The sequence below is a fragment of the Panulirus ornatus genome, chromosome 19 (assembly GCF_036320965.1).
Source record: "Panulirus ornatus isolate Po-2019 chromosome 19, ASM3632096v1, whole genome shotgun sequence".
Taxonomy (NCBI): domain Eukaryota; kingdom Metazoa; phylum Arthropoda; class Malacostraca; order Decapoda; family Palinuridae; genus Panulirus; species Panulirus ornatus.
Window position 1 is genome coordinate 23,408,565 of NC_092242.1, and position 27,915 is coordinate 23,436,479.

Below are 27,915 nucleotides of genomic sequence, written 5' to 3' on the forward strand. Positions count from 1 at the left end.
AGGTAGCGCAAGTAAACAGACGAAAGAAATGGCCCAACCCACCCCCATACACAGTGTATGTACATACACGTCGACACACGCAAATACACATACCTATACATCTCAATGTACACATATATATACATACACACACACATACATATATACCCATGCACACTCTTCACACTATCTGCCTTTATTCATTCCCATTGCCACCTCGCCACACTTGGAATACCATCCCCCTCCCCCCTCATGTGTGCGAGGTAGCACTAGGAAAAGACAACAAAGGCCCCATTCGTTCACACTTAGTCTCTAGCTGTCATGCAATAATGCCCAAAACCACAGCTCTCTTTCCACATCCAGGCCCCACACAACTTTCCATGGTTTACCCCAGACGCTTCACATGCCCTGATTCAACCCACTGACAGCACGTCAACCCCGGTGTACCACATCGATCCAATTCACTCTATTCCTTGCCCTCCTTTCACCCTCCTGCATGTTCAGGCCCCGATCACACAAAATCATTTTCACTCCATCTTTCCACCTCCAATTTGGTCTCCCACTTCTCCTCGTTCCCTCCACCTCCAACACATATATCCTCTTGGTCAATCTTTCCTCACTCATTCTCTCCATGTGCCCAAACCATTTCAAAACACCCTCTTCTGCTCTCTCAACCACGCTCTTTCTATTTCCACACATCTCACTTACCCTTACATTACTTACTTGATCAAACCACCTCACACCACACATTGTCCTCATACATCTCATTTCCACCACATCCACCCTCCTGTGCACAACTCTATCCATAGCCCACGCCTCGCAACCATACAACATTGTTGGAACCACTATTCCTTCAAACATAGCCATTTTTGCTTTCCAAGATAATGTTCTCGACTTCCACACATTCTTCAAGGCTCCCAGGATTTTTGCCCCCTCCCCCACCCTATGATTCACTTCCGCTTCCATGGTTCCATCGCTGCCAGATCCACTCCCAGATATCTAAAACACTTCACTTCCTCCAGTTTTTCTCCATTCAAACTTACCTCCCAATTGACTTGACCCTCAACCCTACTGTACCTAATTACCTTGCTCTTATTCACATTTGCTCTTAACTTTTTTCTTTCACACACTTTACCAAACTCAGTCACCAGCTTCTGCAGTTTCTCACATGAATCAGCCACCAGCGCTGTATCATCAGCGAACAACATATATATATATATATATATATATATATATATATATATATATATTTTTTTTTTTTTTTTTTTTTTTTGCTTTTTCGCTGTCTCCCGCGTTTGTAAGGTAGCGCAAGGAAACAGACAAAAGAAATGGTCCAGCCCACCCCCATACACATGTATATACATATGTCCACACACGCAAATATACATACCTACACAGCTTTCCATGGTTTACCCCAGACGCTTCACATGCCTTGATTCAATCCACTGACAGCACGTCAACCCCGGTATACCACATCGCTCCAATTCACTCTATTCCTTGCCCTCCTTTCACCCTCCTGCATGTTCAGGCCCCGATCACACAAAATCTTTTTCACTCCATCTTTCCACCTCCAATTTGGTCTCCCTCTTCTCCTCGTTCCCTCCACCTCCTACACATATATCCTCTTGGTCAATCTTTCCTCACTCATTCTCTCCATGTGAGCAAACCATTTCAAAACACCCTCTTCTGCTCTCTCAACCACGCTCTTTTTATTTCCACACATCTCTCTTACCCTTACGTTACTTACTCGATCAAACCACCTCACACCACACATTGTCCTCAAACATCTCATTTCCAGCACATCCATCCTCCTGCGCACAACTCTATCCATAGTCCACGCCTCGCAACCATACAACATTGTTGGAACCACTATTCCTTCAAACATACCCATTTTTGCTTTCCGAGATAATGTTCTCGACTTCCACACATTCTTCAAGGCTCCCAGAATTTTCGCCCCCTCCCCCACCCTATGATCCACCTCCGCTTCCATGGTTCCATCCGCTGCCAGATCCACTCCCAGATATCTAAAACACTTCACTTCCTCCAGTTTTTCTCCATTCAAACTCACCTCCCAATTGACTTGACCCTCAACCCTACTGTACCTAATAACCTTGCTCTTATTCACATTTACTCTTAACTTTCTTCTTTCACACACTTTACCAAACTCAGTCACCAGCTTCTGCAGTTTCTCACATGAATCAGCCACCAGCGCTGCATCATCAGCGAACAACAACTGACTCACTTCCCAAGCTCTTTCATCCCCAACAGACTTCATACTTGCCCCTCTTTCCAAAACTCTTGCATTCACCTCCCTAACAACCCCATCCATAAAGAAATTAAACAACCATGGAGACATCACACACCCCTGCCGCAAACCTACATTCACTGAGAACCAATCACTTTCCTCTCTTCCAACACGTACACATGCCTTACATCCTCGATAAAAACTTTTCACTGCTTCTAACAACTTGCCTCCCACACCATATATTCTTACTACCTTCCACAGAGCATCTCTATCAACTCTATCATATGCCTTCTCCAGATCCATAAATGCTACATACAAATCCATATATATATATATATATTTTTGCTTTGTCACTGTCTCCCGCGTTTGCGAGGTAGCGCAAGGAAACAGATGAAAGAAATGGCCCAACCCACCCCCATACACATGTATATACATACGTCCACACACGCAAATATACATACCTACACAGCTTTCCATGGTTTACCCCAGACGCTTCACATGCCCTGATTCAATCCACTGACAGCACGTCAACCCCGGTATACCACATCGATCCAATTCACTCTATTCCTTGCCCTCCTTTCACCCTCCTGCATGTTCAGGCCCCGATCACACAAAATCTTTTTCACTCCATCTTTTCACCTCCGATTTGGTCTCCCACTTCTCCTCGTTCCCTCCACCTCCGACACAGATATCTTCTTGGTCAATCTTTCCTCACTCATTCTCTCCATGTGCCCAAACCATTTCAAAACACCCTCTTCTGCTCTCTCAACCACGCTCTTTTTATTTCCACACATCTCTCTTACCCTTACGTTACTTACTCGATCAAACCACCTCACCCCACACATTGTCCTCAAACATCTCTTTTCCAGCACATCCATCCTCCTGCGCACAGCTCTATCCATAGCCCACGCCTCGCAACCATACAACATTGTTAGAACCACTATTCCTTCAAACATACCCATTTTTGCTTTCGGAGATAATGTTCTCGACTTCCACACATTTTTCAAGGCTCCCATGATTTTCGCCCCCTCCCCCACCCTATGATCCACTTCCGCTTCCATGGTTCCATCCACTGCCAGATCCACTCCCAGATATCTAAAACACTTTACTTCCTCCAGTTTTTCTCCATTCAAACTTACCTCCCAATTGACTTGACCCTCAACCCTACTGTACCTAATTACCTTGCTCTTATTCACATTTACTCTTAACTTTCTTCTTTCACACACTTTACCAAACTCAGTCACCAGCTTCTGCAGTTTCTCACATGAATCAGCCACCAGCGCTGTATCATCAGCGAACAACAACTGACTCACTTCCCAAGCTCTCTCATCCCCAACAGACTTCATACTTGCCCCTCTTTCCAAAACTCTTGCATTCACCTCCCTAACAACCCCATCCATAAACAAATTAAACAACCATGGAGACATCACACACCCCTGCCGCAAACCTACATTCACTGAGAACCAATCACTTTCCTCTCTTCCTACACGTACACATGCCTTACATCCTCGATAAAAACTTTTCACTGCTTCTAACAACTTGCCTCCCACACCATGTATTCTTAATACCTTCCACAGAGCATCTCTATCAACTCTATCATATGCCTTCTCCAGATTCATAAATGCTACGTACAAATCCATTTGCTTTTCTAAGTATTTCTCACATACATTCTTCAAAGCAAACACCTGATCCACACATCCTCTACCACTTCTGAAACCACACTGCTCTTCCCCAATCTGATGCTCTGTACATGCCTTCACCCTCTCAATCAATACCCTCCCATATAATTTACCAGGAATACTCAACAAACTTATACCTCTGTAATTTGAGCACTCACTCTTATCCCCTTTGCCTTTGTACAATGACACTATGCACGCATTCTGCCAATCCTCAGGCACTTCACAATGAGTCATACATACATTAAATAACCTTACCAACCAGTCAATAATACAGTCACCCCCTTTTTTAATAAATTCCACTGCAATACCATCCAAACCTGCTGCCTTGCCGGCTTTCATCTTCCACAAAGCTTTTACTACCTCTTCTCCGTTTACCAAATCATTTTCCCTAACCCTCTCACTTTGCACACCACCTCGACCAAAACACCCTATATCTGCCGCTCTATCAACAAACACATTCAACAAACCTTCAAAATACTCACTCCATCTCCTTCTCACATCACCACTACTTGTTTTCACCTCCCCGTTTGCGCCCTTCACTGAAGTTCCCATTTGCTCCCTTGTCTTACGCACTTTATTTACCTCCTTCCAGAACATCTTTTTATTCTCCCTAAAATTTAATGATACTCTCTCACCCCAACTCTCATTTGCCCTCTTTTTCACCTCTTGCACCTTTCTCTTGACCTCATGTCTCTTTCTTTTATACATCTCCCACTCATTTGCATTTTTTCCCTGCAAAAATCGTCCAAATGCCTCTCTCTTCTCTTTCACTAATAATCTTACTTCTTCATCCCACCGCTCACTACCCTTTCTTATCAACCCACCTCCCACTCTTCTCACGCCACAAACATCTTTTGCGTAATCCATCACTGATTCCCTAAATACATCCCATTCCTCCCCCACTCCCCTTACTTCCATTGTTCTCACCTTTTTCTATTCTGTATTCAGTCTCTCCTGGTACTTCCTCACACAAGTCTCCTTCCCAAGCTCACTTACTCTCACCACCCTCTTCACCCCAACATTCACTCTTCTTTTCTGAAAACCCATACAAATCTTCACCTTAGCCTCCACAAGATAATGATCAGACATCCCTCCAGTTTCACCTCTCAGCACATTAACATCCAAAAGTCTCTCTTTCGCGCGCCTGTCAATTAACACGTAATCCAATAACTCTCTCTGGCCATCTCTCCTACTTACATACGTATACTTATGTATATCTCGCTTTTTAAACCAGGTATTCCCAATCACCAGTCCTTTTTCAGCACATAAATCTACAAGCTCTTCACCATTTCCATTTACAACACTGAACACCCTATGTATACCAATTATTCCCTCAACAGCCACATTACTCACCTTTGCATTCAAATCACCCATCACTATAACCCGGTCTCGTGCATCAAAACCACTAACACACTCATTCAGCTGCTCCCAAAACACTTGCCTCTCATGATCTTTCTTCTCATGCCCAGGTGCATATGCACCCATAATCACCCATCTCTCTCCATCAACTTTCAGTTTTACCCATATTAATCCAGAATTTACCTTCTTACATTCTATCACATACTCCCACAACTCCTGTTTCAGGAGTACTGCTACTCCTTCCTTTGCTCTTGTCCTCTCACTATATATATATATATATATATATATATATATATATATCCCTGGTGATAGGGGAGAAAGAATACTTCCCACGTATTCCCAGCGTGTCGTAGAAGGCGACTAAAAGGGAAGGGAGCGGGGGGCTGGAAATCCTCCCCTCTCGTTTTTGGTTTTCGTAATGAAGGAACAGAGGAGGGGGCCAAGTGAGGATATTCCCTCAAAGGCTCAGTCCTCTGTTCTTAGTGCTACCTTGCTGACGTGGGAAATGGTGAATAGTATGAAAAAAAAAATATATATACATATATATATATTCTTTTCTTTCTTTTAAGCTATTCGCCATTTCCTGCATTAGCGAGGTAGCGTTAAGAACAGAGGACTGGGCCTTTTTTAGAATATCCTCACCCGGCCCCTCTGTTCCTTCTTTTGGAAAAAGAGAGTTGGGGTGAGAGAGTATCATTAAATTTTAGGGAGAATAAAAAGATGTTCTGGAAGAGGTAAATAAAGTGCGTAAGACAAGGGAGCAAATGGGAACTTCAGTGAAGGGCACAAATGGGGAGGTGATAACAAGTAGTGGTGATGTGAGAAGGAGATGGAGTGAGTATTTTGAAGGTTTGTTGAATGTGTTTGATGATAGAGTGGCAGATATAGGGTGTTTTGGTCGAGGTGGTGTGCAAAGTGCGAGGGTTAGGGAAAATGAGTTGGTAAACAGAGAAGAGGTAGTAAAAGCTTTGTGGAAGATGAAAGCCGGCAAGGCAGCAGGTTTGGATGGTATTGCAGTGGAATTTATTAAAAAAGGGGGTGACTGTATTGTTGACTGGTTGGTAAGGTTATTTAATGTATGTATGACTCATGGTGAGGTGCCTGAGGATTGGCAGAATGCGTGCATAGTGCCATTGTACAAACGCAAAGGGGATAAGAGTGAGTGCTCAAATTACAGAGGTATAAGTTTGTTGAGTATTCCTGGCAAATTATATGGGAGGGTAATGATTGAGAGGGTGAAGGCATGTACAGAGCATCAGATTGGGGAAGAGCAGTGTGGTTTCAGAAGTGGTAGAGGATGTGTGGATCAGGTGTTTGCTTTGAAGAATGTATGTGAGAAATACTTAGAAAAGCAAATGGATTTGTATGTAGCATTTATGGATCTGGAGAAGGCATATGATAGAGTTGATAGAGATGCTCTGTGGAAGGTATTAAGAATATATGGTGTGGGAGGCAAGTTGTTAGAAGCAGTGAAAAGTTTTTATCGAGGATGTAAGGCATGTGTACGTGTAGGAAGAGAGGAAAGTGATTGGTTCTCAGTGAATGTAGGTTTGTGACAGGGGTGTGTGATGTCTCCATGGTTGTTTAATTTGTTTATGGATGGGGTTGTTAGGGAGGTGAATGCAAGAGTTTTGGAAAGAGGGGCAAGTATGAAGTCTGTTGTGGATGAGAGAGCTTGGGAAGTGAGTCAGTTGTTGTTCACTGATGATACAGCGCTGGTGGCTGATTCATGTGAGAAACTGCAGAAGCTGGTGACTGAGTTTGGTAAAGTGTGTGAAAGAAGAAAGTTAAGAGTAAATGTGAATAAGAGCAAGGCTATTAGGTACAGTAGGGTTGAGGGTCAAGTCAATTGGGAGGTGAGTTTGAATGGAGAAAAACTGGAGGAAGTGAAGTGTTTTAGATATCTGGGAGTGGATCTGGCAGCGGATGGAACCATGGAAGCGGAAGTGGATCATATTGTGGGGGAGGGGGCGAAAATTCTGGGAGCCTTGAAGAATGTGTGGAAGTCGAGAACATTATCTTGGAAAGCAAAAATGGGTATGTTTGAAGGAATAGTGGTTCCAACAATGTTGTATGGTTGAGAGGCGTGGACTATGGATAGAGTTGTGCGCAGGAGGATGGATGTGCTGGAAATGAGATGTTTGAGGACATTGTGTGGTGTGAGGTGGTTTGATCGAGTAAGTAACGTAAGGGTAAGAGAGATGTGTGGAAATAAAAAGAGCGTGGTTGAGAGAGCAGAAGAGGGTGTTTTGAAATGGTTTGGTCACATGGAGAGAATGAGTGAGGAAAGATTGACCAAGAGGATATATGTGTCGGAGGTGGAGGGAACGAGGAGAAGAGGGAGACCAAATTGAAGGTGGAAAGATGGAGTGAAAAAGATTTTGTGTGATCGGGGCCTGAACATGCAGGAGGGTGAAAGGAGGGCAAGGAATAGAGTGAATTGGAGCGATGTGGTATACCGGGGTTGACGTGCTGTCAGTGGATTGAATCAAGGCATGTGAAGCGTCTGGGGTAAACCATGGAAAGTTGTGTAGGTATGTATATTTGCGTGTGTGGACGTATGTATATACATGTGTATGGGGTGGGTTGGGCCATTTCTTTCGTCTGTTTCCTTGCGCTACCTCGCAAACGCGGGAGACAGTGGGAGGTGGGCTGTTTAGAAAGGGTAGTGAGTGGTGGGATGAAGAAGTAAGAGTATTAGTGAAAGAGAAGAGAGAGGCATTTGGACGATTTTTGCAGGGAAAAAATGCAATTGAGTGGGAGAAGTATAAAAGAAAGAGACAGAAGGTCAAGAGAAAGGTGCAAGAGGTGAAAAAAAGGGCAAATGAGAGTTGGGGTGAGAGACTATCAGTAAATTTTAGGGAGAATAAAAAGATGTTCTGGAAGGAGGTAAATAGGGTGCGTAAGACAAGGGAGCAAATGGGAACTTCAGTGAAGGGCGTAAATGGGGAGGTGATAACAAGTAGTGGTGATGTGAGAAGGAGATGGAATGAGTATTTTGAAGGTTTGTTGAATGTGTCTGATGACAGAGTGGCAGATATAGGGTGTTTTGGTCGAGGTGGTGTGCAAAGTGAGAGGGTTAGGGAAAATGATTTGGTAAACAGAGAAGAGGTAGTAAAAGCTTTGCGGAAGATGAAAGCCGGCAAGGCAGCAGGTTTGGATGGTATTGCAGTGGAATTTATTAAAAAAGGGGGTGACTGTATTGTTGACTGGTTGGTAAGGTTATTTAATGTATGTATGACTCATGGTGAGGTGCCTGAGGATTGGCGGAATGCGTGCATAGTGCCATTGTACAAAGGCAAAGGGGATAAGAGTGAGTGCTCAAATTACAGAGGTATAAGTTTGTTGAGTATTCCTGGTAAACTATATGGGAGGGTATTGATTGAGAGGGTGAAGGCATGTACAGAGCATCAGATTGGGGAAGAGCAGTGCGGTTTCAGAAGTGGTAGAGGATGTGTGGATCAGGTGTTTGCTTTGAAGAATGTATGTGAGAAATACTTAGAAAAGCAAATGGATTTGTATGTAGCATTTATGGATCTGGAGAAGGCATATGATAGAGTTGATAGAGATGCTCTGTGGAAGGTATTAAGAATATATGGTGTGGGAGGCAAGTTGTTAGAAGCAGTGAAAAGTTTTTATCGAGGATGTAAGGCATGTGTACGTGTAGGAAGAGAGGAAAGTGATTGGTTCTCAGTGAATGTAGGTTTGCGGCAGGGGTGTGTGATGTCTCCATGGTTGTTTAATTTGTTTATGGATGGGGTTGTTAGGGAGGTAAATGCAAGAGTCCTGGAAAGAGGGGCAAGTATGAAGTCTGTTGGGGATGAGAGAGCTTGGGAAGTGAGTCAGTTGTTGTTCGCTGATGATACAGCGCTGGTGGCTGATTCATGTGAGAAACTGCAGAAGCTGGTGACTGAGTTTGGTAAAGTGTGTGGAAGAAGAAAGTTAAGAGTAAATGTGAATAAGAGCAAGGTTATTAGGTACAGTAGGGTTGAGGGTCAAGTCAATTGGGAGGTGAGTTTGAATGGAGAAAAACTGGAGGAAGTGAAGTGTTTTAGATATCTGGGAGTGGATCTGTCAGCGGATGGAACCATGGAAGCGGAAGTGGATCATAGGGTGGGGGAGGGGGCGAAAATTTTGGGAGCCTTGAAAAATGTGTGGAAGTCGAGAACATTATCTCGGAAAGCAAAAATGGGTATGTTTGAAGGAATAGTGGTTCCAACAATGTTGTATGGTTGCGAGGCGTGGGCTATGGATAGAGTTGTGCGCAGGAGGATGGATGTGCTGGAAATGAGATGTTTGAGGACAATGTGTGGTGTGAGGTGGTTTGATCGAGTAAGTAACGTAAGGGTAAGAGAGATGTGTGGAAATAAAAAGAGCGTGGTTGAGAGAGCAGAAGAGGGTGTTTTGAAATGGTTTGGGCACATGGAGAGAATGAGTGAGGAAAGATTGACCAAGAGGATATATGTGTCGGAGGTGGAGGGAACGAGGAGAAGAGGGAGACCAAATTGGAGGTGGAAAGATGGAGTGAAAAAGATTTTGTGTGATCGGGGCCTGAACATGCAGGAGGGTGAAAGGAGGGCAAGGAATAGAGTGAATTGGAGCGATGTGGTATACAGGGGTTGACGTGCTGTCAGTGGATTGAATCAAGGTATGTGAAGCGTCTGGGGTAAACCATGGAAAGCTGTGTAGGTATGTATATTTGCGTGTGTGGACGTGTGTATGTACGTGTGTATGGGGCTTGGGCCATTTCTTTCGTCTGTTTCCTCGCGCTACCTCGCAAACGCGGGAGACAGCGACAAAGTATAAAAAAAAAAAAAAAAAAAAAAAAAAAAAAAAATAATATATATATATATATATATATATATATATATATATATATATATATATATATATATATATGTATATATATATATATATATATATATATATATGCCCTGAGTCAGTTGTTGTTCGCTGATGATACAGCGCTGGTGGCTGATTCATGTGAGAAACTGCAGAGGCTGGTGACTGAGTTTGGTGGGGTGTGTGGAAGAGGAAAGTTGAGAGTGGGTGTGAATAAGAGCAGGGTTATTGGGTGCAGTGGGGTTGAGGGTCAAGTCAATTGGGAGGTGAGTTTGAATGGAGAAAAACTGGAGGAGGTGAGGTGTTTTAGATATCTGGGAGTGGATCTGTCAGCGGATGGATCCATGGAAGCGGAAGTGGATCATAGGGTGGGGGAGGGGGCGAAAATTTTGGGAGCCTTGAAAAATGTGTGGAAGTCGAGAACGTTATCTCGGAGAGCAAGGGTGGGTATGTTTGAAGGAATAGTGGTTCCAACAATGTTGTGTGGTTGCGAGGCGTGGGCTGTGGATGGAGTTGTGCGCAGGAGGATGGATGTGCTGGAAATGAGATGTTTGAGGACAATGTGTGGTGTGAGGTGGTTTGATCGAGTGGGTAACGTGAGGGTAAGGGAGATGTGTGGAAATGAAGAGAGCGTGGTTGGGGGAGCAGAGGGGGGTGTTTTTAAATGGTTTGGGCACATGGAGGGAATGAGTGAGGAGAGATTGACCAAGAGGATGTGTGTGTCGGAGGTGGAGGGAACGAGGAGGGGAGGGAGACCAAATTGGAGGTGGAAGGATGGAGTGAAGGGGATTTTGTGTGATCGGGGCCTGAACATGCAGGAGGGTGAGAGGAGGGCAAGGAATAGAGTGAATTGGAGCGATGTGGTATACAGGGGTTGACGTGCTGTCAGTGGATTGAATCAAGGCATGTGAAGCGTCTGGGGTAAACCATGGAAAGCTGTGTAGGTATGTATATTTGCGTGTGTGGACGTGTGTATGTACATGTGTATGGGGGGGGGTTGGGCCCTTTCTTTCGTCTGTTTCCTTGCGCTACCTCGCAAACGCGGGAGACAGCGACAAAGTATAAAAAAAAAAAAATATATGCCCTGATTCAATCCACTGACAGCACGTCAACCCCGGTATACCACATCGATCCAATTCACTCTATTCCTTGCCCGCCTTTCACCCTCCTGCATGTTCAGGCCCCGATCACTCAAAATCTTTTTCACTCCATCTTTCTACCTCCAATTTGGTCTCCCACTTCTCGCTCCCTCCACCTCCGACACATATATATCCTCTTGGTCAATCTTTCCTCACTCATTCTCTCCATGTGCCCAAACCATTTCAGAGCACCCTCTTCTGCTCTCTCAACCACACTCTTTTTATTTCCACACATCTCTCTTACCTTATGTTACTTACTCGATCAAACCACCTCACACCACACATTTTCCTGAAACATCTCATTTCCAGCACATCCACCCTCCTGCACACAACTCTATCCATAGCCCATGCCTCGCAACCATACAACATTGTTGGAACCACTATTCCTTGAAACATACCCATTTTTGCTTTCGGAGATAATGTTCTCGACTTCCACACATTCGTAAATATATATATATATATATTTTTTTTTATTATGCTTTGTCTGATGCCTCTTTCCAACTGGAACTCCCTTATGGTGGTGGCCATGGCAATAGAGTTTCCATAGCTAGTAAATTCCAGTGCCACTTTATATCCTTTAGTACCTCACCCTAAACAGGCCACTGGCAAAGGCAGTCTTTGTAGAGTCTTCTACCTGATGTTCCTACTGACTTTTGCCCACTGATCCTTCCTGATGTTCCTTTCTACTACTTCCTAATGTTTCTACCTAATGCTTCTGCCTAGATCTTCCCACCTACTACTTCTATGTAATATTCCTACAATTTTGCTAAAAGGCAGGGGTAATGCACAGTGCTCCCTGGAGGAAAATTTAGAGTTGCGAAGAATGAGCTGTTTGAGTTAGGTGTTGTCAAGTGTTATTTATGACAAGGACTGATAGTATGTTTATGGACCGAATGCCAGTAGTCCATGTGTGGATGAGGCAGAAAGAAAAGACAGCTACCTGAGTCAGAGGAGTGCAGCTTGACAACTACTGAAGTGCTGGCTCACAACACAGACATCACTAACCCTCCTGATATCCAGGCCGGTGATATTGGTAATGTATTTTCCTGGTTGTCGACTGCCCATCAAGTACTACTCACCTACATACTACCTACCTACCAACTGCTTTACTGCTTGTAATGAAGTGAGAGTGAATTCAGGGAATGAGGTCTTTCTAGTAAAGTATATACAGGGAGAAAGTCATAGTAAGAAATCTGGATAAGATACCTATCTTGGTATTGGGAAGATTAATGATAGCTCTGTCATAAGCCAGCACTTAAGTGGTTGTCAAGTTGTAGTCCTCTGACCCAGGTGACCCAGGTAGCTGCCTTTTCTTTCTGCCTCACCCACAGGTGGACTACTGGCATTCTGTCCACAAATATACAATCTCTCCTTGTCTTACAACACTGAACTTCGCACAAGTCATTCTTTGTAACTTTAGGTTTTCCTGTGGTGAGCAGTATGTCTAGCCCTGCCTTTTGGCAAAATAGTGGGAGCAATAGATAGAAGTAGTTGGTAGGAACATTTAGGCAGGCACTACTTAAAAACAGTAGGTAGGTGTAGGTAGGAACATTAGACAGGAGTATTAGATAGATGTAGTCAGAAGGAACATAGTTCTTCTTGAAACCCCCAACCCCAACAAATGCAACACTGATAGAATATGTACATACTGAAATAACTCATGAAGCACCAATAGTAACCTCTGAACTTAATCTTAAACTCTAACTCTATGAAAGGAGATTACCCTAACCCGTTCAGCTACCACCCCATTGTTGTCATTTCTGCCATCTCCAGTGTCTCGCCCAAACTTCCACTTTCTCAAACACATAGAATCTCAATTTCTTCCTTTAAATCATCTGTATGGATTTCACAGTGCTAGATCTGTTGGTGATCTTTTCTCCTGTGTGACTCTCCTCTGGTCCTCTGTCAGCAATTTGGTTGAAATTTTTATCTTAGCCCTTGACATCTTCATAGCATTTTGCAGGTTGTGGCATAAGTCTTTAATTTGTAAACTACCTTTCCTTTTGTTTCACTGCTTCTTTCAGCTCTCTAATGCATTTTCCTTTTAAGCCATCCTGTTTTTGCAGTTGTTGATGGAGTGACTTTCCCCTTCTATCCTATTAATAGTGGTGTTCTTCTCGGTTCTCTTCTGTCACTTCCTGTCACTCTTCTCCGGGTAAATGATCTCTCTTCTGATTCTATCCTTGTTGGCTTTATATTGATTATTCCACTTTATGTACTTCAGCTCACTTTTCTCCTCTCCTCCCTTTAATACTCTTTCTATTTCTTACACATCATATTTCCTCTTTCATGTTGGACCTATGCAGCATTTGAAGTGGGGATGCAGCAACTTTGTGAAATTTGATAATGCTGAAATGCAATTTCTTCTCTTTTTAGGAATCATTTGTTTCCCTTTGTTCAGTTTCAGAGCATCAAAAGTCAACTGTGTAAAAACACAAATATGTTGGGCATAACCATATTCTCCACTCTTTCCTGAAAGCCCACTTAGTCATCTTAAAGTCTGCTTCTCAAAAGCTGGGATTGCATAGTTCCTATAATTGTTTTTTGTGACCAACTAATTCATATCTACAGGGCTTTATGCACCCAAGTATGGAATACTGCTCACACATCTGGGGTGGCATATTATCCACCTCTCTGTTAACTATATTTGAATCAGAAGCTTTCCATCTGATTGATTCTCTTGCCATCTCTTTTTTGAGTCTCCTTTCCATATGCTGTGATTTTAATGCTCCCTCTCTCTCTACTCTACCATTGTTTTCATGAGCTGTCTGCCTATGAACCTGTGAAATGTGTATGGCTACAGCTTCTGTGTGGAGTCTGTCCACTCAAGGATTGGCTCTTTTTTGCAAAAATTCTGTTAAGTAACAGTGACTACCAGTGTTGATTAGTTGTGTTCTAAGAATTGTGAGTTGAGTCATTACTGACAACCAGAGAATGATGATGTTGCTTAGTGGACGTTGCTCACATGTCTTTAGCTTGATCCGTACAAGCCATAGGCTACTGTATTTGAATTAATTATTAGCAGGAGATGAAAGGCATTTACTTTACCAAAAGGCAGGGGATTATGGGATTTCTAATTCCCAAGGGATTTTAGAGATTCTCTCAAGGTTAACAGGACACTACTCTTAAGAGAAAGACATTTTTGATACTTAATAACCATCATTTTTGCAGTTTTGAAGCAATGTGGAGGCTTTCCAAGTTTCATTTATCCTGTCAGGGGAAAGAAAACCAAGCATCGTAATCCAATAGACCCACAACATGCAGATGAATTACCAGGTGAGAATTTTAAATATTCTTTGTGATCTACTTTATATACATTTTTGGATGAACACAATGTAGTGTACAGTACATGTTTATCTCATAAGACTAGTTAGTAAAGTCAAGTTTCAATCTCATAAGACTAGTTAGTAAAGTCAAGTTTCATTATGTATTTTCAGATTGTACTGCTTTCTCTCATTGTTTGGAGAGGTTGCAAGTGTTTCTCATTTGAAATTAGTTCAGGTAAAGGATTTGAGATGTGATATATCTTGATGTTAAACGTTTTCAGACGCTGTGATACTGGTGACAAATTAAGCCAGATGAAATGTCTGAGTCTACCTACACCCACAATTAGGGACAATTAAGGAGAATTGTTGGAATATAAAAAGCATTGCTGAAGTATAGAAGTCAAACAATGGAGCTTTTCATAACTGCAGCTTTTTTTATTTACCTCATTATTATTACAGTATCTTTCTTAATTGATTACTGTTCTGTATGTTTCTAAGAATGATATGCAGTAGGAACAGTAAGCAGGAGCATTAAGTAGAAGTAGCCTGTGGAACATTAGGTAGAAGCAAACATTGTGCTAGAGTTGCCTTCAGCCATTGGCCAGTTAAGGATGAGGCATAAAGGCTAAGATGCAGCACTGGAGTTCATTATTTATGGAGACTATATTGCTATGGTCACCCCCTTTGAAGGACTTTCTGTTTGGAAATGGCATCATAGATATTGCTAGATAGATTATTTGATGTTATCAAAAAGGCAAAGAATATGAATAGATATGGTTTAGGTCAGATGAAGTTTCCTTAGGAACACATCTCCAATTACATAATGGAAATCAGTAGAAAAGTATGGTTTGATTTATAGAAATTCAATCTAAGGAAAACTTTTCTGGAACAGAACCTTTCCATGATTTGGCTTGTGAATTTATTATGAGCTAAAGAGATTGGTATTAATCCAGTGATTATATGCATTAATTTTCCAAAGAATAATAATGTTTATATGAATGTCATTATCTCTGAAGATGTCATTTCAATTGTTATTTACATTTCTGTTATCATTTACATTCCGTTCATTGCTTTCTTTTTCTTTTATACTTTGTCGCTGTCTCCCGCGTTTGCGAGGTAGCGCAAGGAAACAGACGAAAGAAATGGCCCAACCCCCCCCATACACATGTATATACATACACGTCCACACACGCAAATATACATACCTACACAGCTTTCCATGGTTTACCCCAGACGCTTCACATGCCTTGATTCAATCCACTGACAGCACGTCAACCCCGGTATACCACATCGCTCCAATTCACTCTATTCCTTGCCCTCCTTTCACCCTCCTGCATGTTCAGGCCCCGATCACACAAAATCTTTTTCACTCCATCTTTCCACCTCCAATTTGGTCTCCCTCTTCTCCTCGTTCCCTCCACCTCCGACACATATATCCTCTTGGTCAATCTTTCCTCACTCATTCTCTCCATGTGCCCAAACCACTTCAAAACACCCTCTTCTGCTCTCTCAACCACGCTCTTTTTATTTCCACACATCTCTCTTACCCTTACGTTACTCACTCGATCAAACCACCTCACACCACACATTGTCCTCAAACATCTCATTTCCAGCACATCCATCCTCCTGCGCACAACTCTATCCATAGCCCACGCCTCACAACCATACAACATTGTTGGAACCACTATTCCTTCAAACATACCCATTTTTGCTTTCCGAGATAATGTTCTCGACTTCCACACATTCTTCAAGGCCCCCAGAATTTTCGCCCCCTCCCCCACCCTATGATCCACTTCCGCTTCCATGGTTCCATCCGCTGCCAGATCCACTCCCAGATATCTAAAACACTTCACTTCCTCCAGTTTTTCTCCATTCAAACTCACCTCTCAATTGACTTGACCCTCACCCCTACTGTACTTAATAACCTTGCTCTTATTCACATTTACTCTTAACTTTCTTCTTCCACACACTTTACCAAACTCAGTCACCAGCTTCTGCAGTTTCTCACATGAATCAGCCACCAGCGCTGTATCATCAGCGAACAACAACTGACTCACTTCCCAAGCTCTCTCATCCCCAACAGACTTCATTGCTGTCTTGTGGAAATTAATGTAGTTGATTTGCTGTCATCTCTGCTTACTGTATTTTGATCGCTCTTGAATTACTGATTTTGCAATTTGTAACAGATTTTTGATTCAGTTTTCTTATTTTGTATGGACTTGATTATCCCATTATTTAAGAATACACACAGTACTCCCAAAAGTCTTCTTAGCTATTGGAGTAGGTGCACTAAATGATTGGTAATACAGGTAATACATGCATTTATCACCAGTTTTCTTCTTTATTTTTTGAATATGCATATGACTATTAATTTGTTAATAGTTAAGTTAGTTAAGAACCTACTGTGGAGAAATGTGTAGAAGAAATATATGAAAAATACAATTTGTCATATCATTCTCTTGATTATATTTTGAATGTTTTGAACTGAAGTTGATAGCAAATGGTAATTATGACTTCCATGGATTTTCCTTACTTTCTCCAATACGTTTTTGAATATTTATATGATTATTGATTCATGTTGTGGGTAAGAACATTCTCTAGTAAACATGTTGAAAAATATATGAAAATTTCGGTGTACCATATCATATTATTGATTTTAGATTGAATGATTTCAGATGAAAAGAGCTGCGAAAGCTCATTGAGAATCCATTTATGAGATATTTCTCATACTTCTATATTTTTCTCAATATTTCTTTTACTTGATCACCGTTTCCCACGTCAGCGAGGTAGTGCCCAGGAAACAGACGAAGAGAGGCACATTTGCTGAGAGTGCAACTGGAGGGATGTCTGATCATTATCTTGTGGAGGCTAAGGTGAAGATTTGTATGGGTTTCCAGAAAAGAAGAGTGAATGTTGGGGTGAAGAGGGTGGTGAGAGTAAGTGAGCTTGGGAAGGAGACTTGTGTGAGGAAGTACCAGGAGAGACTGAGTACAGAATGGAAAAAGGTGAGAACAATGGAAGTAAGGGGAGTGGGGGAGGAATGGGATGTATTTAGGGAATCAGTGATGGATTGCACAAAAGATGCTTGTGGCACAAGAAGAGTGGGTTGATTAGAAAGGGTAGTGAGTGGTGGGATGAAGAAGTAAGAGTATTAGTGAAAGAGAAGAGAGAGGCATTTGGACGATTTTTACAGGGAAAAAGTGAAATTGAGTGGGAGACGTATAAAAGAAAGAAACAGGAGGTCAAGAGAAAGGTGCAAGAGGTGAAAAAAAGGGCAAATGAGAGTTGGGGTGAGAGAGTATCATTAAATTTTAGGGAGAATAAAAAGATGTTCTGGAAGGAGGTAAATAAAGTGCGTAAGACAAGGGAGCAAATGGGAACTTCAGTGAAGGGTGCAAATGGGGAGGTGATAACAAGTAGTGGTGATGTGAGAAGGAGATGGAGTGAGTATTTTGAAGGTTTGTTGAATGTGTTTGATGATAGAGTGGCAGATATAGGGTGTTTTGGTCGAGGTGGTGTGCAAAGTGCGAGGGTTAGGGAAAATGATTTGGTAAACAGAGAAGAGGTAGTAAAAGCTTTGCGGAAGATGAAAGCCGGCAAGGCAGCAGGTTTGGATGGTATTGCAGTGGAATTTATTAAAAAAGGGGGTGACTGTATTGTTGACTGGTTGGTAAGGTTATTTAATGTATGTATGACTCATGGTGAGGTGCCTGAGGATTGGCGGAATGCGTGCATAGTGCCATTGTACAAAGGCAAAGGGGATAAGAGTGAGTGCTCAAATTCCCACTGTACTAATGACATGTATCTTTGTCAGTGTCTCCTCATTCATTATCTTCCTATGTCCAACGATTTCACCACACTCTTCTCTCAACCACACTTTTTATAACCACAAACTCACTCTCTACCCATTTATTACTTACTAGCTCAAATCACCTCACACCACATACTGTCCTTAAACGTTACATTTCCAACACATCCGCAGTCCTCCACACATTCTCATCTGTAGCCCATGACATTCATCCATACAACATGTTAGGGCTACTTCACCTTTAAACAATTTTTTTCCCTCTCCCAGCTGACAACCTCTCTCTTCATACATTCCTCAGTGAGTGAGGAGAGGTTGACAAAGGATATATATATATATATTCACCATTTCCTGTATTAGCGAGTTAGCATTGGGAAAGGAGGACTGAGCCTAGGAGGAGAAAATCACCACTGGAAAGAGAAATAAAAATGGTGAGTACTTTCGTTTATAATTATGTAATAAATGAAAGTATTCACCATATATATATTTTTTATATTTATTATACTTTGTTGCTGTCTCCCACATTAGTGAGGTAGCGCAAGAAAACAAGACGAAAGAATGGCCCAACCCACCCACATACACATGTATATAGAAAAACACGCACACATACATACCTGTACATTTCAAAGTATACATACACAGACATATACATGTATTCACATGTACATAATTCATACATGCTCCCTTCATTCATTCCTGCTGCCACCCCTCCACACATGAAATGGCACCGCCCTCCCCCTGCGTGCATGTGAGGTAGCACTAGGAAAAGACAACAAAAGCCACATTTGTTTACACTCGGTCTCTATCTGTCGTATAATACGTCAAAACCACAGCTCCCTTTCCACATCCAGGCCCTACAAAAGTTTCCATGGTTTACCCCAGGCACTTCACATGGCCTGGTTCAATCCACTGACAGCACGTTGATCCCAGTGTACCACATGGTTCCAGTTCACTCTATTCCTTGCACGCCTTTCACCCTCCTGTATGTTCAGGTCCCAATCGCTTAAAATCTTTTTCACTCCATCTTTCCACCTCCAATTTGGTTTCCCACTTCTCCTCATTCCCTCCACCTCTGACACATATATCCTTTTTGTCAATCTTTCCTCACTCATTCTCTCCATGTGACCAAACCATTTCAATACACCCTCTTCTGCTCTCCCTACCACACTCTTTTACCACACCTCTCTCTTACCCTTTCTTTATTTACTCGATCAAACCACTTCACATCACATATTGTCCTCAAACATTTCATTTCCAACACATCCACCCTCCTTTGCATAACCTTATCTATACCCCGTACCTCACAACCATATATATATATATATATATATATATGGGGCTCCGTGATCCGTGTTTGTGTTCTTGCACAGATCTTGAGTATGACTGCTGTCTGTTTGTTAGTTTAAACACTTTGTCAAAGTTTTTAGTGTGTACTTCAACACGTGCGAGTGGGTTTCCCCGTTACCTTGTCGAAGTTTACATGAGTTTACATGTGGAAGACAGACAGCAGGAGGTCTGGTTGGCCCACGGCTGGGTTGTCTGGTCAAGAAAATGTATGGTAAATAGATAAATAGATAGATAAATAGAAAGGCATCCCTGGGGATAGGGGAGAAAGAATACTTCCCATGTATTCCCTGCGTGTCGTAGAAGGCGACTAAAAGGGAAGGGAGTGGGGGGCTGGAAATCCTCCCCTCTCATTTTTTTTTTTTTTTTTTTTTTCCAAAAGAAGGAACAGATAAGGGGGCCAGGTGAGAATATTCCCTCAAAGGCCCAGTCCTCTGTTCTTGGCGCTACCACGGTAATGTGGGAAGTGGCGAATAGTATGAAAGATATATATATATATATATATATATATATATATATATATATATATATATATATATTTTCTTTTCTTTCTTTCGTACTATTCGCCCTTTCCCGCATTAGCGAGGTTGCGTTAAGAACAGAGGACTGGGCCTTTGAGGGAATATCTTCACCTGGCCCCCTTCTCTGTTCCTTCTTTTGGAAAATTAAAAAAAAGAAAAAAAAAACGAGAGGGGAGGATTTCCAGCCACCCGCTCCCTTCCCTTTTATTCGTCTTCTAAGACACACAGGGAATACGTGGGAAGTGTTCTTTCTCCCCTATCCCCAGGGATAATATATATATATATATATATATATATATATATATATATATATATATATATATATTTTTTTTTTTGCTTTGTCGCTGTTTCCCGCGTTTGCGAGGTAGCGCAAGGAAACATACAAAAGAAATGGCCCAACCCACCCCCATACACATGTATATACATACGTCCACACACGCAAATATATATATATATATATATATATATATATATATATATATATATATATATATATATATTGGGAGCGGGTGGCTGGAAATCCTCCCCTCTCAATTTTTTTGAATTTTCTAAAAGGGGATAGGGGATAGGGGAGAAAGAATACTTCCCACGTATTCCCTGCGTGTCGTAGAAGGCGACTAAAAGGGGAGGGAGCGGGGGGCTGGAAATCCTCCCCTCTCATTTTTTTTTTTTTTAATTTTCCAAAAGAAGGAACAGAGAATTGGGCCAGGTGAGGGTATTCCCTCAAAGGCCCAGTCCTCTGTTCTTAACGCTACCTCGCTGATGCGGGAAATGGCGAATAGTTTGAAAGAAAGAAAGAAAGAAAAGTTTGTTGAGTATTCCTGGCAAATTATATGGGAGGGTAATGATTGAGAGGGTGAAGGCATGTACAGAGCATCAGATTGGGGAAGATCATTGTGGTTTCAGAAGTGGTAGAGGATGTGTGGATCAGGTGTTTGCTTTGAAGAATGTATGTGAGAAATACTTAGAAAAGCAAATGGATTTGTATGTAGCATTTATGGATCTGGAGAAGGCATATGATAGAGTTGATAGAGATGCTCTGTGGAAGGTATTAAGAATATATGGTGTGGGAGGCAAGTTGTTAGAAGCAGTGAAAAGTTTTTATCGAGGATGTAAGGCATGTGTACGTGTAGGAAGAGAGGAAAGTGATTGGTTCTCAGTGAATGTAGGTTTGCGGCAGGGGTGTGTGATGTCTCCATGGTTGTTTAATTTGTTTATGGATGGGGTTGTTAGGGAGGTGAATGCAAGAGTTTTGGAAAGAGGGGCAAGTATGAAGTCTGTTGGGGATGAGAGAGCTTGGGAAGTGAGTCAGTTGTTGTTCGCTGATGATACAGCACTGGTGGCTGATTCATGTGAGAAACTGCAGAAGCTGGTGACTGAGTTTGGTAAAGTGTGTGAAAGAAGAAAGTTAAGAGTAAATGTGAATAAGAGCAAGGTTATTAGGTACAGTAGGGTTGAGGGTCAAGTCAATTGGGAGGTGAGTTTGAGTGGAGAAAAACTGGAGGAAGTGAAGTGTTTTAGATATCTGGGAGTGGATCTGGCAGCGGATGGAAACATGGAAGCGGAAGTGGATCATAGGGTGGGGGAGGGGGCGAAAATTCTGGGAGCCTTGAAGAATGTGTGGAAGTCGAGAACTTTATCTCGGAAAGCAAAATTGGGTATGTTTGAAGGAATAGTGGTTCCAACAATGTTGTATGGTTGCGAGGCGTGGACTATGGATAGAGTTGTGCGCAGGAGGATGGATGTGCTGGAAATGAGATGTTTGAGGACAATGTGTGGTGTGAGGTGGTTTGATCGAGTAAGTAACGTAAGGGTAAGAGAGATGTGTGGAAATAAAAAGAGCGTGGTTGAGAGAGCAGAAGAGGGTGTTTTGAAATGGTTTGGTCACATGGAGAGAAATAGTGAGGAAAGATTGACCAAGAGGATATATGTGTCGGAGGTGGAGGGAACGAGGAGAAGAGGGAGACCAAATTGGAGGTGGAAAGATGGAGTGAAAAAGATTTTGTGTGATCGGGGCCTGAACATGCAGGAGGGTGAAAGGAGGGCAAGGAATAGAGTGAATTGGAGCGATGTGGTATACCGGGGTTGACGTGCTGTCAGTGGATTGAATCAAGGCATGTGAAGCGTCTGGGGTAAACCATGGAAAGCTGTGTAGGTATGTATATTTGTGTGTGTGGACGTATGTATATACATATGTATGGGGTGGGTTGGGCCATTTCTTTCGTCTGTTTCCTTGCGCTACCTCGCAAACGCGGGAGACAGCGACAAAAAAAAAAAAAAAAAATACCTATATGCATACAAGCATTCATATACTTACATACATATATTTATGTACATCTTTCTTTCTTTTCTTTCATACTATTCGCCATTTACCGCATTAGCGAGGTAGCGTTAAGAACAGAGGACTGGGCCTTTAAGGGAATATCCTCACCTGGCCCCCTTCTCTGTTCCTTCTTTTGAAAAAAAAAAAAAAATGAGGGGAGTATTTCCAGCTCCCCACTCCCTCCCCTTTCAGTCGCCTTCTACGGGACGCAGGGAATACTTGGGAGGTATTCTTTCTCCCCTATCCCCAGGGGTACCCCATTCCTACATATACATGCATATACTTACACATATATATGCATGTACACCTTCATACTTGGTTGCCACATCCATTTCCAATACCTCTGTCCCTCAGGAAACAGCACAAGTGCATGAAAAAAGGAAGAAAATAACATAATACATATTTCTCCTCCCCATATGCTCAAATTCATATATGAGCTGTTATGTGTAATGCACCAAAACCACAGCTTTCAATCCACATGCAGGCCCAACAGACCTTTCCATGGTTTACTCCAGATATTTCACATGCCCTGATTGTCTGTTGACAGCATGTCTCTGAGTATGTAGATGATTATTAACTCATTCATAAGTTATGAACCTACTGCAGAAAACTGTTGAATAAGTATATGAAAAATTTAACTTACTGTCCCATTTTATCAATTATTTATTTTTTATTATATTATACTTTGTCACTGTCTCCCGCATTAGTGAGGTAGCACAAGGAAACAGATGAAAGAATGACTCAACCCACCCACATACACATGCATATACATACATGCCCACACACACACATATACATACCTACACATTTCAATGTATACATATATATATACATACACAAACCAATACATATTTGCACATGCACATATTCATACTTGCTGCCCTCAGCCATTCCCGTCGCCAACCCCCAGCCACATGAAATGGCACCCCCTCTCCTTCTGCATGCGTGTGAGGTAGCACTAGGAAAAGACAACAAAGGCCACGTTCGTTCACACTCAGTCTCTAACTGTCATGTGTAATGCATCGAAACCACAGCTCCCTATCCACATCTAGGCCCCACAAAACTTTCCATGGTTTACCCCAGACACTTCACATGCCATGGTTCAATCCATTGACAGCACGTTGACCCCGGTATACCACGTTCCAATTCACTCTATTCCTTGCATGCCTTTCATCCTCCTGCATGTTCAGGCCCATATCACTCAAAATCTTTTTCACTCCATCCTTCCACCTCCAATTTGGTCTCCTACTTCTCCTCGTTCCCTCCACCTTTGACACATATATCCTCTTGGTAAATCTTTCCTCACTCATTCTCTCCATGTGACCAAACCATTTCAATACATCCTCTTCTGCGCTCTCAGCCACAGTCATTTTATAACCACAAATTACAGAGGTATAAGTTTGTTGAGTATTCCTGGTAAATTATATGGGAGGGTATTGATTGAGGGGGTGAAGGCATGTACAGAGCATCAGATTGGGGAAGAGCAGTGTGGTTTCAGAAGTGGTAGAGGATGTGTGGATCAGGTGTTTGCTTTGAAGAATGTATGTGAGAAATACTTAGAAAAGCAAATGGATTTGTATGTAGCATTTATGGATCTGGAGAAGGCATATGATAGAGTTGATAGAGATGCTCTGTGGAAGGTATTAAGAATATATGGTGTGGGAGGAAAGTTGTTAGATGCAGTGAAAAGTTTTTATCGAGGATGTAAGTCATGTGTACGTGTAGGAAGAGAGGAAAGTGATTGGTTCTCAGTGAATGTAGGTTTGCGGCAGGGGTGTGTGATGTCTCCATGGTTGTTTAATTTGTTTATGGATGGGGTTGTTAGGGAGGTAAATGCAAGAGTTTTGGAAAGAGGGGCAAGTATGAAGTCTGTTGTGGATGAGAGAGCTTGGGAAGTGAGTCAGTTGTTGTTCGCTGATGATACAGCGCTGGTGGCTGATTCATGTGAGAAACTGCAGAAGCTGGTGACTGAGTTTGGTAAAGTGTGTGGAAGAAGAAAGTTAAGAGTAAATGTGAATAAGAGCAAGGTTATTAGGTACAGTAGGGTTGAGGGTCAAGTCAATTGGGAGGTGAGTTTGAATGGAGAAAAACTGGAGGAAGTGAAGTGTTTTAGATATCTGGGAGTGGATCTGGCAGCGGATGGAACCATGGAAGCGGAAGTGGATCATAGGGTGGGGGAGGGGGCGAAAATTCTGGGGGCCTTGAAGAATGTGTGGAAGTCGAGAACATTATCTCGGAAAGCAAAAATGGGTATGTTTGAAGGAATAGTGGTTCCAACAATGTTGTATGGTTGCGAGGCGTGGGCTATGGATAGACTTGTGCGCAGGAGGATGGATGTGCTGGAAATGAGATGTTTGAGGACAATGTGTGGTGTGAGGTGGTTTGATCGAGTGAGTAACGTAAGGGTAAGAGAGATGTGTGGAAATAAAAAGAGCGTGGTTGAGAGAGCAGAAGAGGGTGTTTTGAAGTGGTTTGGGCACATGGAGAGAATGAGTGAGGAAAGATTGACCAAGAGGATATATGTGTCGGAGGTGGAGGGAACGAGGAGAAGAGGGAGACCAAATTGGAGGTGGAAAGATGGAGTGAAAAAGATTTTGTGTGATCGGGGCCTGAACATGCAGGAGGGTGAAAGGAGGGCAAGGAATAGAGTGAATTGGAGCGATGTGGTATACCGGGGTTGACGTGCTGTCAGTGGATTGAATCAAGGCATGTGAAGCGTCTGGGGTGAACCATGGAAAGCTGTGTAGGTATGTATATTTGCGTGTGTGGACGTATGTATATACATGTGTATGGGGGTGGGTTGGGCCATTTCTTTCGTCTGTTTCCTTGCGCTACCTCGCATATGCGGGAGACAGCGACAAAGTATAATAAAATATAAAATAAATAAATATCTCATACCCTTTCATTACTGACTTGATCAAACCACCTCACGCCACATATTGTCCTCAAACATCTCATTTCCAACACACCCACCCTCCTCTGCACAACCCTATCTATTGCCCATGCCTTGCAGCTATATAACTTTGTTGGAACCACTATTCCCTCTAACTTACCCATTTTTGCTTTCCGAAATAATGTTCTCACTTTCCACACATTCTTCAGCGATCCCAGAACTTTCGCCCCCTCCCCCACCCTGTGATTCACTTCTGCTTCCATGGTTCCATGCGCTGTTAAATCCACTCCCAGATATCTAAAACACTTTACTTCCTCCAGTTTTTCTCCATTCAGACTTACCTCCCAATTGGCTTGTCCCTCAACCCCATCGTACCTGATAACCTTGCTCTTATTCACATTTACTCTCAGCTTTCTTCTTTCTCACACTTTACCAAACTCAGTTACAAGCTTCTGCAGTTTCTCACATGAATCAGCCACCAGCTCTGTATCATCAGCGAACAACAACTGACTCACTTCCCAAGCCCTCTCTTCCACAACAGATTGCATAATTGCCCCTCTTTCCAAAACTCTTGCATTCACCTCCCTAACAACCCCATCCATAAAGCACTTAAACAACCGTGGAGACATCACGCACCCCTTCCACAAACTGACATTCACTTGGAACCAATCACTTTCCTCTCTTCCTGCTCGTACACATCCCTTACATCCTCGATAAAAACTTTTCACTGCTTCTAGCAACTTGCCTCCCACACCATACACTCTTAATAACTTCCACAGAGCATCTCTATCAACTCTATTATATGCCTTCTCCAAATCCATAAAGGCTACGTACAAATTCATTTGTTTTTGTAAATATTTCTCACATACATTCTTCAAAACAAACACCTGATCCACACATCCTCTATCACTTCTGAAACCACACTGCTCTTCCCCAGTATGATGCTCTGTACATGCTTTCATCCTCTCAACCAATACCCTCCCATATAATTTTGCAGGAATACTCAACAAACTTATACCTCTGTAATTTGAACAATCAATACCCTCCCATATAATTTTGCAGGAATACTCAACAAACTTATACCTCTGTAATTTGAACACTCACCTTTATCCCCTTTGCCTTTGTATAATGGCACTATGCATGCATTCTGCCAATCCTCAGCCATTGACCATGAGCCATACATACATTGAATATCCTCATCAACCAGTCAGCACAGTCACCCCCTTTTTTAATGAATTCCACTGCAATACCATCCAAACCTGCCCCTTGCCGGCTTTCATCTTCTGCAAAGCTTTCACTACCTCTTCTCTGTTTACCAAACCAATCTTCCTGACCCTCTCACTTCGCGCACCACCTCTACCAAGACACCCTATATCTGCCACTCTGTCATCTAACACATTCAGCAAACCTTCAAAATACTTACTGCATCTCCTTCTCACATCACCACTACTTGTTTTCACTTCCCCATTAGCCCCCTTCATCGATGTTTCCATTTGTTCTCTTGTCTTACGCACTTTATTTACCTCCTTCCAAAACATCCTTTTATTCTCCTTTAAAATTTAATGATACTCTCTCGCTTTAACTCTCATTTGCCCTCTTTTTCACCTCTTGCACCTTTTTCTTGAACTCTTGCCTCTTTCTTTTATACATCTCCCAATCATTTGCACTATTTCCCTGCAGAAATCTTCCAAACGCCTCTCTCTGCTCTTTCACTAATAAATTTACTTCTTCATCCCACCACTCAATACCCTTTCTAATCTGTCCACCTCCCACGTTTCTCATGCCATAAGCATCATTTGCGTGAGCCATCACTACTTCCCTAAATTCATCCCATTCCTCCTCCACTCCCCTTACGTCCTTTGCTCTCACTTTTTGTCATTCTGTACTCAGTCTCTCCAGGTACCTCCTCATACAAGTCTCTTTCCTAAGCTCACTTACTCTCACCACTCTCCTCACCCGAATATTCTCTCTTCTTTTCTGAAAACCTCTACAAATCTTCACCTTTGCCTCCACAAGATAATGATCAGACATCACTCCAGTTGCACCTCTCAGCACATTAATATCCAAAAGTCTCTCTTTCATGCGTCTATCAATTAACATGTAATACAGTAACGCTCTCTGGCCATCTCTCCTACTTACATATGTGTACATATGTTTGATCGAGTAAGTAATGTAAGGGTGAGAGAGATGTGTGGAAATAAAAAGAGCGTGGTTGAGAGAGCAGAAGAGGGTGTTTTAAAATGGTTTAGGCACATGGAGAGAATGTGTGAGGAAAGATTGACCAAGAGGATATATGTGTCGGAGGTGGCGGGAATGAGAAGTGGAAAGAGGTGGAAAGATGGAGTGAAAAAGATTTTGAGTGATCGGGGCCTGAACATGCAGGAGGGTGAAAGGCGGGCAAGGAATAGAGTGAATTGGAACGATGTGGTATACCGGGGTTCACGTGCTGTCAGTGGATTGAATCAGGGCATGTGAAGTGTCTGGGGTAAACCATGGAAAGTTGTGTGGGGCCTGGATGTG

General features: G+C 42.4%; 1 protein-coding gene across 1 annotated transcript in view; it reads left to right on the forward strand.

The window, feature by feature from the left end:
- The window catches only part of LOC139755681 (RCC1-like G exchanging factor-like protein), a 170,065-nt gene that overhangs the window by 19,692 nt on the left and 122,458 nt on the right, over window positions 1-27,915 (forward strand). The window contains exon 3 of the mRNA XM_071674328.1: window positions 14,415-14,519. Within this exon, the coding sequence (XP_071530429.1) occupies window positions 14,415-14,519 (105 nt within the window). The remainder of the gene's footprint in view (window positions 1-14,414; window positions 14,520-27,915) is intronic.